Source organism: Solea solea, chromosome 5 (assembly GCF_958295425.1).
Source record: "Solea solea chromosome 5, fSolSol10.1, whole genome shotgun sequence".
Lineage (NCBI taxonomy): Eukaryota > Metazoa > Chordata > Actinopteri > Pleuronectiformes > Soleidae > Solea > Solea solea.
Window position 1 is genome coordinate 32,187,642 of NC_081138.1, and position 18,403 is coordinate 32,206,044.

Genomic DNA, 18,403 nt, shown 5'->3' on the forward strand with positions numbered 1-18,403 from the left:
TGATCGATCATGTAATCAATCACCTGATCGATCAGGTAGTTCTTCATGTGACCAGCAGAGGGAGTCCCAGTCAAGTGTTAGATTCAGAATTGTTTTAATAGAATTAAAATGGAAAATTCAGGTTTTACATTTTAAAAAACTGGAAATGTCCCTTTAAGTCAGACACACACACACACACACACACACAGAAACATGAAGACGTCTCACTTCAGTCCTTCAAGACCACAGGTCTCTGGTCCTGGTCCTGGTCCATGGTTGCCCCGCCCACCAGGTGATGCTGCAGGACAGATGTTGTGTCTCCTTGTTGTCCTTCGTCCTCGTCTTCCTCAGGTTGAAGGTGATACTTCCTGTTCGCCTCCTCCATCAACAGCACTTCCTGAAGCTCCTCCCCCTCCTTTGTGTTACTATGGTTACTGTCCAACAATGTCTCAACCTCCTTTTCCCCATCACATGACCTGGCCTCTTCCACTTTGGCTTCGGCTCCTCCCTCTTTCTCTGCTTCCATTCTGGGTGTTTTTTCTTGGTCCGGGTAGGCGGGGCTTAAGACACTGCTGCCAGCTGACTTCCTGTTGGAGGCAGGGCAGCTGCTGCGGGTAAAAGAGGACAAATACTCAGTGACCACTGACGTGAGCAGAGGGAAGGACTCCGCCTCCGCCTGCTGTTTCTCCGCCTCAGTGTTTGTGAGGTCACTGTGAGGTGAGGCAGGACGGGAGTGGGTGGGGCTGAGGTCACATGGGGAGATGAGGATGGACAGAGACTGTGTCCTCTCCTGTCTCACGTCCAGACTCCACCCAAACTCCTTCACGTCACCTGGAAACAGGAAGTGTCAGGAAGTGAATTATTACAGAGTCTGTGTTCCCCCCCCCCCACACATAGGTTTAAGCCCTGCCTCCTGACCTGCTCCTCCCCTTGTGTCTGGACTCAGCTGGACCCTGCGGTCCTGGTCTTGGTCCTGGTCCTCGTGGTACAGACAGTAGCCGTCAGTGCTGGTGAAGCTGCCGTGACGCAGCAGAGCGCCGGGTTCACAGACGGACGAGGATCTGGAGCGAGGACGCAGCTCGCCACGGTCCACGCCCACCAACGCCTCCACAGCCGCCATCATCCGTCCAGAGACGTCCTCCAACTGAGACAGACGCAGGTCCACTGTCTGAAGACACGCCTTCATCGAGTGTTCACGCTCATTCACTTCCTCCAGACGCATGGACATGTTCTCCACTCTACACACACACACACACACACACACACACTCATAGATCAGAGCTGTCAGGATATTTTTATTTTTAAATAGCTTCCGAAAATAAATAAATAATAATAATAAAAAAAAAAAATTAAAAATTAATTAAATAATTATTTAAAATAAATTATTTTATTTTATCAAAAATAAAATAATTAATAATATTAAATAAAATACTAAATAATTATTTGTACATTGAAACGAGCGTGTGCACAGGCGTCCACTGTGTTCTCACATGACACGACACTCATCACCCGTCACCTTCATTATTTGGTGAACTCATGATACACGCGTGTGTTTTAGTATAGTGTGCTGGCATAACATGCCCCTGACACTGCGTGTGTGTGTGTGCGTGTGTGTGTGTGCGTGCGTGTCTGTGTGTGCGTGTCTGTGTGTGTCTGTGTGCGCGTGTGCGTGCGTGTGTGTACCTCTCTGATGTGACTCTGATGCGTTCGTTGTTTGAAGACAGTTTCTCGTCGTCTTTCTCTCTGAAATATTCCTCCACACACTGTTCTTCAAACTCATGGAGATTCTTCAGCTCGTCAGCGTTCAGCACCAGCTCTGCACACACACGCACACACACGTTGCTAAAGTTGTGGCACAAACAGAGTGAGACAGTTGTGTTGCTAACGTACGCAGTCTCCTCTCTCCGTGCTCGTCCTCATGTCCTCGTGTCCACTGACAGCAGAGCGTCTTGAGGACGATGCAGACGTGCGGGACGATGATGAGCGGTGGCGGCAGAATCGGACGCTCGTGGAACGTCATGATCAGCTGATAGCGCTGGAACTTCCACACCTGGTTAGAGATGGACTTCACCTCGAAGAACGTGTTACTGTTTACAGGAGGACAGGAGGACATCAGGAGGACATGAGGAGGAGAGACTTCCCCTTGAAGAACGTGTTACATCACATGTCATTGTTCAGACGCTTTTATCCAGCGCAACTCACAATAAGATCAATTAAACATTTGCTAGAAGTGAGAAAGTGCTTCAAGTAAGACAAACTCTTGTTTGTGCTCGTGGTCTTAGTCGAGGTCCAGTCTAAAGAAATGTGTTTTTAGTCGGCGGTGGAAGATGGTCAGGTCTGTGGTGGGTCTATGGTCAGGTCTGTGGTGGGTCTGTGGTCAGGTCTGTGATGGTCAGGTCTGTGGTGGGAGATGGTCAGGTCTGTGGTGGGTCTGTGGTCAGGTCTGTGATGGGAGATGGTCAGGTCTGTGGTGGGTCTGTGGTCAGGTCTGTGGTGGGTCTATGGTCAGGTCTGTGGTGGGTCTGTGGTCAGGTCTGTGATGGTCAGGTCTGTGGTGGGAGATGGTCAGGTCTGTGGTGGGTCTGTGGTCAGGTCTGTGATGGTCAGGTCTGTGGTGGGAGATGGTCAGGTCTGTGGTGGGTCTGTGGTCAGGTCTGTGGTGGGTCTGTGGTCAGGTCTGTGATGGGTCTGTGGTCAGGTCTGTGATGGTCAGGTCTGTGGTGGGTCTGTGGTCAGGTCTGTGGTGGGAGATGGTCAGGTCTGTGGTGGGTCTGTGGTCAGGTCTGTGGTGGGTCGCGCTGGATAAAAGCGTCTGATCAATGATATGTGTCTGTCTGTCAGTCTGTTTGTGTCTCACTGACTTGAAGACAGCGATGAGCAGGTTGACCAGCAGGATGTTAGCCACCAGCAGGTAACAGGCCATGATGGCAGGTGTAAGCCACGCCCCTGGAATACAGGGAGGGAGTTTCTTCCCGTCCTCGTCATACATGTTCTCGCCACACGGGGCTGAAACGAGCACACGCATAAAACTGTCGCTCAAACTACACAATTCAAAGGTGTCACACCAGATTTGTATCAAAGTTACAATCTTTTGTTGTGAAGGAGTGAAACTGTTTACTGCTGCTGCTGCTGTTGCTGTTACTGCTACTGCTGCTGCTGTTGTTACTGCTGCTGCTGCTGTCACTGCTGCTGTTACTGCTGCTGCTGCTGTTGTTACTGCTGCTGCTGCTGTCACTGCTGCCGCTGCTGTTACTGCTGCTGCTGTCACTGCTGCTGTTGTTACTGCTGCTGCTACTGCTGCTGATGTTACTGCTGCTGCCGCTACTGCTGCTGTTGTTACTGCTGCTGCTGCTGTTACTGCTGCTGCTACTGTTGCTGCTGTTACTGCTGCTGTTGTTACTGCTGCTGCTGCTGTCACTGCTGCTGTTGTTACTGCTGCTGCTACTGTTGTTACTGCTGCTGTTGTTACTGCTGCTGCTGCTGTCACTGCTGCTGTTGTTACTGCTGCTGCTACTGCTGCTGATGTTACTGCTGCTGCTGCTGCTTACGAATACATTTCAAATGTTTCGAAGAAAGAGAGAGACTTACGATTAATTTCCATGGCATAAACTGTGCGACAGTGGAGAAGAAGAACAGACTTACTGTCAACAATTCAAACAAAGACTGTCTTTAAATAGAAACAAGACTAGGATATATATATATGTATATAGATATATCTGTGTATATATATACACACATATATCTATATCTATATATATACACACACACATATATATATACACATATATATATATATATATGTGTATATATACACACGCCAATCTCAGCTACATTGGGCAATAGGCGGGGTACACCCTGGACAGTTTGCCAGTCCATCGCAGGGCCACACACAGATAGAGACAAACAACCATTCACTCTCACATCTATGGTCAATTTAGAGTGTCCAATTTACCTAATCCCCACATTGCATTTTTTTGGACTGTGGGAGGAACCCGGAGAGAACCCACGCACACATGGGGAGAACATGCAAACTCCATGCAGAAAGGAGTTTGCAGTTGCAGAAAGGCCCTTGTTCCAAGTGGGGCTCGAACCCGGGTCTTCTCGCTGCAAGGCGACACTACACACTACACCACCGTGTGACCCCACATATATGTACACACATATATATGTATATATATATATATATAAATGTATATATATATATATATATATACATAAGTAACTGTGTTCTTGTCAGTTACAGTTAAACAGAGGATGGAGGGAGAACAGAGGTGCAAACTAAAGCTAAAGCTGCGTCACTTAGTTTTAGCCTCTTAACTTTATAATTTTATCCAATGAGGAGTTAGAAGATGTTAGCCCCGCCCCCTCAGAGAGGCTCAAATACAGTCAAACATGAAATTAAGTTACAGGTGACTGAGTCTTACTATGAACTCTAGTCTTACGGTCTATGGAGTCGGCAAACACCTCTCCGTAGATCATCCAGTACGGCATGTAGAAGATGTTCCTCGCCAGCCGCCATGTTGGCTCCTCGTCCGGGTGGAGGATGGCCTGACGAGCCACACCGAAGCTCATCAGCACCACGAGCATGATGACCACAAAGTACAACATGTCAATCATCTGTAAGACATTAACACTTAAGTAACTAACATAAAAAGAACGTTCCTTTTGTCAGTTTCAGGAAGTGTAAAATGATTCTTGACACCGATGACGCACCATCTTCCCGATCATCATGACGTACGGTCCCAGGTACTTGTTGACGCCAAAGATGTCGAGGACACGTATGTACCAGAAGATGATGTCCACGCAGTAGATGACGCGTCCATAGCCCATGTACGGCTCGCTCTGCAGCCGCAGCAGCAAACCCAACAGGAAGACAGAGATGGCCGCCAGGTCAGTGATGTTCCAGTAATCCTCCAACCACACGTTAATCTTCTGCTTCAGCTTCCCCGGCTCCGACATCAGGATCTGACAACAGGCACCGCAGTGAGGTCAGGGGTCACATGACCGTCGAGCAAACATGACATCGCTATCAATCATCACATGTGCGAGGATTAGGAATGAGCATATAATCCACAGTTTGAGAGTGAAGGTTGACATGTTTGGACACGTGCTGAGGACGGACGCTGTCCACAGAGAAGGTTGATGAGGACATGAGGATAGCTGGTGAAACAGAAGAGGACACAAGAATGAGAGAGGACAAGATGGAGGCAGATGATCTGCTGTGGCGCCCCCTAAAGGGAGAAGATGAAAGAAGAGACTGACTGCCAAATAATGAGCTGATTGATTTGCGATGGAAGAAGCTGTGAACGAGATAAAGCAAAGATAAACCTTCTGAGGTTCAAGGTCAGGGTCAGGGTCAGTATCAGGGTCAGGGTCAGGGATTATCCAGGATTTAACATGACAGGAAATATCAGGGAGAACCTGACAGGAGAGGACGGAGGGGGACAGAGGAGGACCCTGATGGACAGGTGTGTTTACCTGTCGGACTTTCTCCAGACCCAGAGTGATGATGTAAGAGATGACGATCCACTCCTGCAGAGACGGCCATCGCTCCATCTTCACCAGGATGATGTAGTTATACAACATCAGATACACCAGGTACGAGATCTACGCAGATACAGGTGCATGTCACATGACCAGGAGGAGGAGGAGTCAGTCAGCAGGACATTATGATGTCTCCACAGTTCAAACATACCGTGTTGAACCAGAACTTAGTGAAGGGGGCGTTGTAGAACTCGTAGATGGTCCTCCTGATGGGAATCCTTCTACGAGGTTTCTTCTGGTTTTCTTCTTCGTCTCCTTTCTTTGACGTTGCGTCGACGTTTGACACAGAATCCTTAAACAAGACATCAGTAAATAAATGAAAGGGTTTCCTCTGCGACACTGAAGCTCCTCGGTTTCTACCTTGCTGGATTTGTTGTCGTCGTCTTTGCTTTTGTTGTTTTCGTTCTCTTTGGACGAATGATACAAAGTTTCATCTCCCAGACGAAAGTCCATGAGGAGGATGGCAGGAGGGAAGACGATGCCTAGAATCACCTGAGACCACAGAGGAGAACCATCTTTGTTCATTTATACCTTCAGCTTCAATCACACTTCCTGTCTGCAGAGAACCAAGGTTACACAGTTAACCTCACAGCTGCCTCCATCACTAACTTCAAATGTCTTATTTTGTCACTTCAGTGTTTGAAATGTTTCAGTGACTCAAAGTGACCACACGAGGCAGCAGAGGACCAGCAGCCCCTGTGTCCCCTCCAGCTTCACTACGTCTTCACTAAGAGTGAGCTTCTGTGTCTACAGCAGCAGGGGCCGCTCACAGGGCAGTCAGCACTGACTGTGTGTTAGTACTTGACACCTGGCTTTAAGATGTTCCAGGGGAGTCTTGTCAGTCATGTGACGTCTGTACCTTGAGGCTGTTGCTCTTGCCCATTCTCAAACAGCCCATCCACATGTCGGTGAGCAGCATCTGACTGCAGGTGTGAGCGATGAAGTCTCGGTGTTTGGCAGCGACGGCCAGTTTCAGACACGTGGAGTTACTCCAGTTCTTCAGCTCGTAGGTCAGCAGCTTCATGGCGACCTGCTCGTCATGTTTGTACGACTGATCCAGCAGCTCGTAGGCCAGCTGTCCAAACTCCCTGCACAAAAGACCCAACAGTGCCTCCATCAGGCTGTGACAACACCACACACATACACAGACCAGTAAACTGAACTCACTTGGAGTTGTTCTCCAGGTCCTGATAGATGTCGTCCACCAGCTCGCCCTGAGACGACTCGTGGGCCATGGCCTTGTACAGTTTACACGCCACCAGTGCTTTGGCCATGGCCTCCTCCCCCCGCTGCCACAGGAACAACGCCATCTTCTGGCGTTTCATCAGCACCGCCCACACCATCAGCTCGTGGAAGGGGTACTGAAACCTGCTGAGCTCAGGGTCGTCCACGTCCACGTCCACCTCTTCTTCCTTCTTCTTGCTCTTCTTTCCTTTTCCCTTTGGACGAGGTTCATCGTCCTGCAGGGTCCAGAGCACGAGTCAGAAGAACACTTCAGGAAATCAAAGGGCAGGTACAGTCCAAAACCATCATCACAACAACAACAACAACAACCTCATCAACAACAAAATCAAGAACAACAAAATCAAGAACAACAACCTCATCAACAACAACAACTACAACCCCATCATCAACAACTACAACAAAATCAACAACATCAACAACTACAACCTCATCAACTACAACAACCTCAACAACAACAGAATCAACAACTACAGCCTCAACAACAACAAAATCTACAACAACAATCTCAACAACAACTAAAACTAAATCAACAACAACAACAAAATCAACAACAACTACAGCAAGAACTAGAAACACTTAAAAGCAACAACAACAACAGAACAGTAACAACGTCATACCTCCATCCCCAGAAGTTTCAGAGCTTTGGGCTGTAAGAGAACAGAAGGTGTATGAGTGAATGAATTAAAGGGACAGTTCGGGTGTTTTTGAAGTGTGGTTGTATGAGGCACTGACAAAATGTTTGACATGAGCCTCTGCGTCTCAGACTGGTTCTCAGCAGCAGGGGGCGCTCACAGCACAGTTACAATTGACTGTGTGTCAGTACCTCATACAGCCATGCTTCAAAAACCTGAACGACCCCTTTAATTTTTCCCCTTTGAATGAGTGGTCAGATGAGTCCATGTGCGAGGCCTCAGTGTCTGATGCTGCTCACTCTCTTCAGGCCGTACAGGTTGTTGTACAACATCCTGAAGCTCTTCCTGGTGTAGTTACAGCGATAAGCTCCACCCATCAAGAGCTCCAGGACCAGGCCGATGTCAATCAGTGTGATCTGGTAATCTGGAGGGAGGTTCCCCTGAAACACAAAGGTCAGAGTTCAGATCCATCAGAGGGTCCTCAGAGGGTCCTCAGAGTGTCCTCAGACTCACCTTCTTCACGTCTCTGACCACAAAGTGCAGCGTGTTGGCCGGTCCCAGCTTCTGCTCACAAACAAACACAAACACACACCTTCAGCTGGACCTGTGTCTCGGTCCCTTCCTGTTCTGTATTCCACACACACACACACACACACACACACACACTGTATTTGTGTTTGTTGTAATGAGTGAGTGTGAGCAGGTTACTGACAGGGGGCAGCACTGAGCTGCTCTTTAATCTGACAATAATGTAGAATAAAGCAGATTAAGGATAAAGGAGCATGATGGACCATAATCTGCACATGTCATTGAGAATATAGAGCTTTGTTCCATTAATCATCCACTCACATTTCATTCTGTTTAACATCAGACATTGAGTGACTAACGAGGGGGCGGAGTCACAGGTGGAGAAAACACACTTAACTTAAAAAACATATGGAATTAGATTTGTTTCTATATTTTCAAACACTTTATAAGAAGCAAATGGCCCTTTCTGTCCTCCACCTCTCCTCTGTTCCCCATTTTCCTTTCACCCCAACCGGTCGAGGCAGATTCTTCTTCTCTCCACTGATGCCTCGTGTTTGCTCACTGTGTGAACTGTTGGGGTTCTCTGCTCTCTTTGATGTTGTCTATGTACAGACCTTCATTCATCCTCAGTTTGCGTCGGCAGCATTCCAAACATACGTCAGCGGCACACTTAAATGACAACGATGGCGGGGTGCTTAGTATGACGTCACTTTTGTTTGTAGTCCTATTAATTATCTATTCATTTTGTTTATCAAAGGTTAATTATTATTATAATTATTGTGGCACAGTTAATTTGGGAAATATTTCGGCTTTATTTTTTTCATCTGGGTCGTTTGTTATATTAATCATGCTTGTGTTCATATATTGTGTTTTTGGATAATTGATGTTTTAGATGGGAGGGGCAGAAGACCTATATAAAGAGCGGTCTACCTCCCACTTGAGCAGAGTATATTGGGTTACAGAGGAGAACACCTATTTTTGCTCACCACTAAATTCAATTATTTTGTTTGAGTTTTTTTTGGAAATAACTCTTTGGGACAATTTTCTTTCTTTTTTTCTCGCTTTCACCTGTACATATTTTAAAAATATTGTATTGTATTTTATTGTTTGAAAATACATTTGTTCTTTGCATTGTGGTTTTTTGTTTGTGGGTGGGCCTTAGGAAGCTGCCTGCTGGTTGGCTACTGAGTTTTTGAGCGACAGCTCAATGGAGCAGAAGTCGTCACGAGCTTGGAGATGCAACAAAAGACACACACATTATCACACACACACACACACACACACACACACACACACAAGACAGGAAGCAACAAAGGTCACACAAGGAAAAACCTGAAAACAAGACAACCTGGACTAATGAGTGGGGGCGGAGCATCAGCGTCACCAGGTAAATAAACATAAACACTGACGGTGTTGTACAGCTCCTCCAGACGAGGAATGGTCAGGAAGTGATGGATGTTCACTCCGTTCTCAATCAACAGCTTCACAAAGTCCACTCTGTCCAGAACCAGAGCGTCCATCATGGCCTGCTCCAGGGAGTTCACCTGCAGGGGGCACAATCATCGTCATCGTCAGTGCCACCAGTATGTTTAGGTTGACGCGGTGTCTTTGTCGCAGTGTTGTGATCGTGGTGTCTTTGTTGCAGTGTTGTGATCGCAGTGTCTTTGTCGCAGTGTTGTGGTCGCGGTGTTGTAGTTGCCATGGTGTCGTCGCCAGCTGGGTCTCTCACCCAGCTGAGCAGCTCTAGTTTTCGTGGATCAGTCTCCTCCGGTGGCTCTGGTTTAGTTTTTCCTGCTTTTCCTTTCTTCCCTCTGACTTTTCCTTTGCCTCCTGCTGCTGCTGCGACTGCTGTCCACTGTGATGATGGACTTTTAGGACGGTCAGTGGGTAAGACAGAGACAGGCTGGACATAGACAGACACACATAAAGACTCTCGTGTTCAGAATCATTTATTTCCAGGGATCACATCACACTGTCCTATTGTCTTATAATTATTAGGTAATTAGAGGACAGGTGAGGACAGACATGTCTGTGTGGACTCACAGGTCTGTGGTGTCCATACACAAAGATCTGACTCTGAGCGATGTCCACTCTGTTCCAGGCCAGAGCCAAACTCAGCTGATCTGACGCTGAGGCATTAGTACCTGAAAACAAACACACACAGACACTAGTACCTGAAAACAAACACACACACAGACACACACACAGTTACCTTTGAGCAGAGCAGTGAGGATGGACATTTCTATGTCCTGTTGTCCTTCTGATCCCATCCTGAAGACTGTGATCTGCACAGACACACAAACACACACACAAACACATACACACACACACACACACACACACACACAGCAGGGGTCACTGGTCACCTGTGTCCAGGCTCCTCCTGAACGACAGCAGCTGTTCTCAGGGTGATGAACACATGAATGATTGACGAGCAGCTGCAGCTGTTCTCAGGGTGAAGCCGAGGATTGTGGGATTAAATAAAGAACAATCTGAACTAAGCTGCAATTTGGGGTCAAAGGTAAAACCTGTGTCATTATGGTAAAGTGACAGTGAACAGGTCTCATGCCGAAGTCACGTGACCACGAGGGAAGTCATGTGACCTACCAGGGCTTTCTTCTTCATGCACTCCATCACCATGAGGAAGATCTGCTGCGCCTGACTGCGGCTGTAGTTGAACGTTTTCTGGACGGTGACGAGCAGCTGATCTTTGACCCCGTCACTCACCGACCTGAGAGACAGAGCTGAGTGTGAGCGCCCCCTGCTGCCTTGTGTGGTCGGCGTGTGTCAGTGCTGCCTCGTGTGGTCGGCGTGTGTCAGTGCTGCCTCGTGTGGTCGGCGTGTGTCAGTGCTGCCTCGTGTGGTCGGCGTGTGTCATGTCCTCACCCGTCCTCCTCACAGTATCTGTGAGCAAAGGAAATGATGTCAGAGGCTCGACCGCTGCCGTCACAGACCACGACGGGGACCGGAGGCTCCTCCTTCAGACTCTCCATGACAATGGAGATCACGTTAGGTCCTCCCTCCAGGATCAGACACACAACAGGGACACCCTGACCCAGACCTGCAACACACACACACACACACATACAAAAACCCCACAGGTCACATGACACGGTTCTGGTTCTACATGCTGGGTTCTCTGTGGAGAGAAACATCAGGACTCCTTCCACAGAGCAGGTCACATGACTCACGTGTGTTAATCTTCTGCAGAGCGATGTGTTTTTCCAGCTGGCGGCGGAGGCGGACCTCAGCGCCGTACTTCCCGATGGTGCCGTTATCAGACAGGATGAAGTGGGAGTGGCTACTGTTCAGCACAGACAGTTTACTGAGTGGATTAGACATAGTCTGGTAGGGTCTGATCACCTGGAACACAGAATCTAGTTCAGTCCGGTCCAGTCTAGTCCAGTTCAGTTCAGTTCAGTTCAGTTCAGTCCGGTTCAGTCTGGTTCAGTCTGGTTCAGTCCAGTCCAGTCCAGTTCAATCTGGTTCAGTTCAGTTCAGTTCAGTCCAATACACTCGAGAGGAACTTTTACAGTCTGAACATTCAACTGGTCACACTTTTTGCCGTTTCCCAGCGATTCTGGTGTTTTCACGGAACTTTCAGTTGGAGGAGCCGCAGCTCTGTAGGATGTTTAGGAGACGCAGACGGGGCAAGCGAGCCGGCACGCTCGTTAAGCTCAGACAGCGGGGTTTTCGGACAGCGCTCCCGTCTATACATCTGGCGAATGTCCGCTCCCTGAACAATAAGATGGAGGAACTGCTGCTTCTCAACAGTAGAAACTCGGACCTTCACAGATCTGCTGCCCTGTGTTTTACTGAAACCTGGCTCAGTGAATACATCCCGGACACCGGATTACATCTGCCGGACTTTCAACTTCTCCGTGTGGACCTCGTAACGGAGCTCTCGGGGAAGAGGAAGGGAGGTGGAATCTGCTTCTATATTAACGAAGGTTGGTGTACAGATGTCAGAGTGATGCGCAAATCATGCAGCCCCCACTTGGGGTCTTTTTTCATAAACTGCAAGCCGTTTTATTCACCGCGGGAGTTCTCCTCGTTTATTCTGGTTGGTGTTTACATCCCATCTCAGGCGTGTGTTACTGAGGCTTTACAACACTTGGCTGACCAGATAACGGACATGGAGAGGAAACATCCAGATTCCCTGCTTATTGTTCTTGGGGACTTTAACGGAGCAACCCTCAGCCGTGAACTAGGGACAAAAACACTCTGGACCATTGCTACACCACACAAGGACGCATATCGCCTTGTCCCCCGTGAAGCCTTTGGGCTCTCTGATCACTGCATGATCCATCTTCTCCGTAACTACAGGCAGAAATTAAAATCTGCTAAGCCTGTAGTGAAGACTGTGAAGAGATGGATCACAGAGTCAAAGTTGGAGTTACAGGCCTGCTTTGACTGCACAGATTGGAGTGTTTTTGTGGCTGCTGCTACAGATCTTGATGAACTCACTGACACTGTGACATGCTACACCAGATTTTGTGAGGACATGTGTGTGCCAACCAAAACCTTCTGCACATACAACAACAATAAACCTTGGTTCACTGCTAAATTTAGGATGCTTCATCAGGCCAAGGAGGAGGCCTACAGAAGTAGGGACAGAGTCCTGTACAATACAACCAGGAACAACCAGGAATACAACCAGGAACCTAGGTCTACAAGGTGCACTATTTTGCACCTTATCTTTTATTATATCTAAAAATAGACCGGACCTCTGGACACCTTATTTATTCACTTTGTACTACACTCTTTTTAGATTATTGTTCTTGTTGTCCTTTGTTCTTTCAAGTTGAATGTATGTTGAGTTATGTTGATGTTTATGTATGTTCATGTTTACGTTTAATGTACAGCGTGTGCTGGATAAAACCGGAGTCAAATTCCTTGTATGTGTTGACATACTTGGCCAATAAAGCTGATTCTGATTCAGTTCAGTTCAGTTCAGATCAGTCCGGTTGAGTCTTGCTTACGTCTCTGCCGATCAGGTCCTCCCTGTTCTCGATGATCCCCCACGGTGCGATGCCGATGGCGCACACTTTCCCTCTAGACTTTGATGAATGATCCTTCAGAGCGTCTCCGACATGTCGGATCACTCCTGAAACAGGAGGGACGTGGATCTCATGAAAAGACTGGCATGTTGTACCTGAAGTGTCCAGTAGGAGGGCTCGTACCTGTGCTGACTCCACCTGTGAAGATCCAGGCTCCCGTGGTGACGGCGGCTTTGATGAGTCCTTTACCAAACACCTGCTTGAGTTTGGGCGGTAGGTCAAAGTTCTGGAGGCCTCCATGGACAGAGATGAGGAGTGTGGGCAGCTCCAGCTGCCAGTCCTTCACCATCAGGTGCAGCAGGGAGTCCGGCCTCGAGTCGTAGGAGACCCGGATGTACTGAGGAAGAGGAGAGAGGGAGCGTGGTCAGAGACAGACACCCCTGCTTCAATCAAACATCACACCTGCTGTTGCTGTGGTACCATTGCCTTGTTGACGTGTCCTCCGCCCTGGAACTCTATGACTCCGTAGGCGTCAGTGGGTGAAGTGTGGGTGTGTTTGAGGGGCGTCCACCTCTCTGCAGACGGGGCCAGTGGAGCTCCGCCCCCTTCATCTTTGACCGCTGGAGAGATGGAGGCGTGTTGGACCAGGAGCTGACCACAACTACACCTGAGTGACGACAACAACAACAACAATGACCACAACTACACCTGAGCGACGACAACAACAGCAACAACGACCAGAGCCGGATTAACGCAAAGGCAAACTAGGCACATGCCTAGGGCCCGATTGGCAGGGGGCCCAGACAGAGGGACAATCAAAACCTAAAAATGACTTGGTCCGCGTTTCAAGACGATTTACGCTCCTCGTCCTGATGACGCGACGCTGTCAGGGCGTTCTGAGGACAGTCTGCTCCGATCGACAGTCGCGCTGGGGGCAGGCGGGTGGGAGAAGCCGCAGCGAGTGCACACTTCCGCGGCGAGGTCCGGGCGGGGGATCACTGTAAACCACCTTCGCCCCGAGCCCTTCCAAGCCGATCTAGAGTCGGTCTGAAATTCCTCCACACCACCGGCGGAGGAAATTTCATGTCAAACTTATGTGTGACACTGCACTATAGAAATGACTGAAACGTGACTAAAACTAATAAGCGTTTTAGTCCAAAAGACTAAATCTAAGACTAAATCTAGAATGGCTTCCAAAAACAACACTGCACAGTTCACCATCCAGAGAAACATCCAGACCAGTGGAGAAAACTGCTGAACAGTCCAGACCAGGAGCTGAGCTGCTGAGTGTTGAATACCAGAAAATGGAAGAGAGGTGATGCTTGTCCATGAAAATAAACCTCTTTACCACGACAGCACAGTTTCTCTTACTGCACATGTTATTGGTCTTTGTATATTTGACGACTTATTAAACTATTCAATTTAATCAACACATTTAATTAAGATTTTCTGCTAAATGCAATAGCTTACAACATTTATCTTATTTGCTCTGTTTACATAGCAATGCTGACACCTATTGGTGATTTACTGGTACTACTGCCTTAATGACAGTCGCAATGATAAGATAAGGATAATTTAATAGCATTTAATAGAGCCTTGTAGTAATGTATAAATACGGTAATAAAAAATCACAAAATAGTCTGATAGACTGTTTAATATACGACACATGACTTCTTTTGGCATACAAAGAACCAACTTGTAACCAAAGACTACGCTATGTAAAATGTGAATTAACTTTTATTAGTAACTTTGGTAAGTTTCAGATTTCAATTCATAAATAACATCGATGGAGGGGGGCCCAAAAAATACAGTCTGCCTAGTATAGTCCATTTATTTAATCCGGCTCTGACGATGACCACAACTACACCTGAGCGACGACAACAACAACAACGACCACAACTACAGTGACTAATGCAAACAAAATAAAATAAGATATACACACACACACACACACACAGTGACTGTGAGTGTCTATGTGCGCACGTGTGTGTGAGAGTGTGTACCTGCTGGTGTCTTTGCTGGGAATAAAATGGAAACAGTCTCTCTTCACAAATGTCCTCTCGATCCAGACTCTGTGGACCTGAGGACAAACAGTGAGGTTGTGATCGTGTCATGTGATCACATTTGACACGATGAGGCGGCCATGTTGGCTCCAGAGAGCATGGAAGTTGAGCTTTTGTTCATGTCGTTTATCTGTGTAATTACTCAGAGAGTGGAGCTTTACATTTCTGTATGCATTAATCCTTTAATCCCAAACACACAAGAGATTAAATCTGGAAAGTGATTGTAGTCCTAATCTACAGAGTCTACTTCTACAATGATTCTGTGGGTGAAGACACAAAGACACTGCGGTGTTAAAGGGATCTTTATCTACGTCACATGATCGCGTCTTTATCTACGTCACGTGATCGCGTCTTTATCTACGTCACATGATCGTCTTTATCTAAGTCACGTGATCGCGTCTTTATCTAAGTCACGTGATCGCGTCTTTATCTAAGTCACGTGATCGCGTCTTTATCTACGTCACGTGATCGCGTCTTTATCTAAGTCACGTGATCGCGTCTTTATCTAGGTCACGTGATCGCGTCTTTATCTACGTCACGTGATCGCGTCTTTATCTACGTCACATGATCGTCTTTATCTACGTCACATGATCGTCTTTATCTACGTCACGTGATCGCGTCTTTATCTTAGTCACGTGATCGCGTCTTTATCTAAGTCACGTGATCGCGTCTTTATCTACGTCACGTGATCGCGTCTTTATCTAAGTCACGTGATCGCGTCTTTATCTAGGTCACATGATCGCGTCTTTATCTTCGTCACGTGATCGCGTCTTTATCTAAGTCACGTGATCGCGTCTTTATTTACGTCACAGGATCGCGTCTTTATCTACGTCACGTGATTGCGTCTTTATCTAAGTCACGTGATCGCGTCTTTATTTACGTCACATGATCGCGTCTTTATTTACGTCACATGATCGCGTCTTCGTCTGCGTCACATGATCGCGTCTGCGTCACATGATTGCGTCTTCATCTACGTCGCATAATTGCGTCTTCATCTACGTCACATGATCGCGTCTTTATCTACGTCACATGATCGCGTCTTTATGTGTGAGACAGACTTTTGTAAACCTCTCACTCTCCCACACCAAAGTCCTCACAGTTGTTGATCCACTGTTGCCTTCATCACTAAGTTCAAATGTCTTATTTTGTCACTTGTACACACACACACACACACACACACACACACACACACACAGTTTAACATGCAACAGATTACAGTGAGAACAACGGGAATCTGGATTATCTGGTTCATAAATTAGATTATTTTTGTTTCACTCTTTAATTTTGGAAGTGGACATCAGAAGCAGCTGAGGATTATTGATGAGTGAGCTGTGGTCAGTGATGAGGTCACATGATCAGTTGTCTCAGGTGAGTCTTACCTTCTGTGATCCAGAGGACGCGCTGCGTTTGATGGACGAGCGTTTGAAGGATCCGTTCGACTCTTTCCTGCCTCTGCTGTCCATGGTTGTCCTCTGGTGTCTCCTCGGTCCTCTCCAGTGTGTGTCCTGCAGCCTGTGATGCGTTCAGGCGTCTGTGGGAGACAGAGGCAGACCCGTCCTCTCTCTGTAATCAGGATTAGTGGACGCTGCAGATTAAATAAATGGTGATTGGTATAGGTAAATCTGAGTGTTGTTTCACCTGCTGGAGCCAGGGGGCGCTCACAGTCACACAGTTTAACCACAGGTGTCACATGACGCAGGCTTTTCTTCTCATGTTCACTTTGACTTTTTAGCAGTTTGGTAGTTTGATACCTGGCTTCTGTGTGTGTGTGTTTTTACATGTTATTCATTTAAAAAAACAGTCTGAAAATAAATGTGATGTCTGCATCTACACTGTAAAAGCACTTTACAATTTCATATAATTACAATCACAACAATGTAACATCATAGTGTGCAACAATAAACTGACCAATGCAAACATTATAACATGTCATTTAGCAGACACTTTTATCCAAAGCGACTAACAATGGAACTGAGTACAATCAGCCAGGGGTGGAATCGAACTTGTGACCATAATGTCTTTCGCACACAGTGTGCCAGTCTTAACCACTGAGCCACTCCACCATATATGCAGACCCTCTTTGTATGAAGAGTCTGGGTCTGAAGCTGCTGCTTCAAACAAAAAGGGAGGTGAGTGACCAAAGAAGGGGAAAGGGAAAGGGGACCAGGTGCTGACAATCAGGGAGTGATACCAGGTTCAAACACTTAAGATAATCAGACAAGACAAGGACAAGGTAGAGGAAGTGCAGACCAACAGGAAACCCTAAAACCTCACCAAAATAAAACAGGAAATGACAAAAACGTGACTCCCAAAACAAAACATAACTAACAAATTTGCTGACGTGTGACAGTACCTAACCCTTTGACACTGGTAGATCGGTGACGAGGTCCAAGGCTATGTCCGCCCAGGGTCGGCTGGGCGTCGGTAGCGGTTGGAGCAGCCCCTGAGGAGGCCGGACTGAGGTTTTGCTTCTGGCACACATGGGGTGAGCTGCCCAGACTCCTTGACGTCGGCGTCCATCACCGGCCACCAGAACCTCTGCCGAATCACGAAGGTGGTTCTTCTGGCTTCTGGGTGACAGGTAAGCAACGAGGTCTGGGCCCAATGAATGACCTGCAACCGCATACTCTTGGGGACAAACAGGCCGCTAGGTACCGGGATTTTCTATAGGCCAAGTCATCGTTCCAACCACACTGTGAAGTGGAAGGATGGGTCCATTAATTCCCCGTGGGGGTGATAAAACTGGTCTTCCACTCGTCGCCCTGACGGATGCGAACCAGGGGAGTGGGATTGGGTGTCTGTTCTTAATGTTGATGGCAATGAGAGGGCTATAGTCTATGCATGGTCTCAGGGACCCATCTTTCTTGGCTACAAAGAAAAAGCCAGCCCCTGCTGGTGAAGATGAGGGTCGGATTAACCCAGCCTCTAACGATTCTTTAATATATTTATCCATGGCTAGACTATATTAGTCTCATGTATAGCACACCAAGCATCTGTTTTTTTATTAAAATGTAACATGCAGTCGTCACATATACTTCTTTTCTCTCTTCAGATGCACTTTTAAAATATTTCAGTACCACCCTCAGTGACACAGCATCAGGTGCTGCTGTCCCATCTACCTCTGCACAGCCCAGTGACACAGCATCAGGACTAAAGGCTGCACCTATAGACCCTGCTGACTGGCCATCTCTTCTTACAGACAAAGTAAGAAGAGAGTTAGTTCACAGAGGACCATTTCAAACAAAAAACAGTTACACATTTCCCCAAAACAACGATGGGAGAAGGTGTCAACATGACTTTCTTAAAAGAGTTAATGAGGAAAAAATCAAATGGACCTGGCTGATGTACTCCAAAAAGAATGATAGTTTGCACTGTTTTTATTTGGTGTGATCTTTTTTACTCAAAGAAATAA

The 18,403-nt window shown here is 47.2% G+C and overlaps 1 protein-coding gene across 1 annotated transcript; it reads right to left on the bottom strand.

Moving 5' to 3' along the window:
• Positions 1 to 124: 124 nt before the first annotated feature.
• Positions 125 to 16,500, bottom strand: LOC131459393 (transient receptor potential cation channel subfamily M member 1-like). The gene is made up of 28 exons (XM_058629176.1): positions 16,371 to 16,500; positions 14,932 to 15,008; positions 13,409 to 13,595; positions 13,112 to 13,325; positions 12,911 to 13,035; positions 11,120 to 11,291; positions 10,815 to 10,989; positions 10,536 to 10,659; positions 10,141 to 10,213; positions 9,972 to 10,072; positions 9,658 to 9,831; positions 9,338 to 9,472; positions 7,914 to 7,964; positions 7,700 to 7,840; positions 7,386 to 7,415; positions 6,691 to 6,983; positions 6,383 to 6,611; positions 5,884 to 6,015; positions 5,675 to 5,815; positions 5,458 to 5,586; positions 4,693 to 4,944; positions 4,422 to 4,596; positions 3,568 to 3,588; positions 2,841 to 2,985; positions 1,870 to 2,066; positions 1,663 to 1,795; positions 898 to 1,217; positions 125 to 810 (listed from the first exon to the last, which is right to left on the bottom strand). The coding sequence occupies exons 1-28, from the start codon at positions 16,452 to 16,454 to the stop codon at positions 209 to 211; spliced, it is 4,632 nt and encodes a 1,543-aa protein (XP_058485159.1). The 5' UTR covers positions 16,455 to 16,500; the 3' UTR covers positions 125 to 208.
• Positions 16,501 to 18,403: the final 1,903 nt, after the last annotated feature.

What these genes read in the sequence shown, in the direction of transcription:
- LOC131459393 (XM_058629176.1), bottom strand. Translation starts at nt 16,454, where the DNA reads ATGGACAGCAGAGGCAGGAAAGAGTCGAACGGATCCTTCAAACGCTCG. An exon ending in TTATGCCATGGAAATTAATC is followed by an intron (nt 2,986 to 3,567) that starts GTAAGTCTCTCT and finishes TGCTCGTTTCAG; the next exon opens with CCCCGTGTGGCGAGAACATG. An exon ending in ATCAGAGTCACATCAGAGAG is followed by an intron (nt 1,218 to 1,662) that starts GTACACACACGC and finishes GTGTGTGTGTAG; the next exon opens with AGTGGAGAACATGTCCATGC.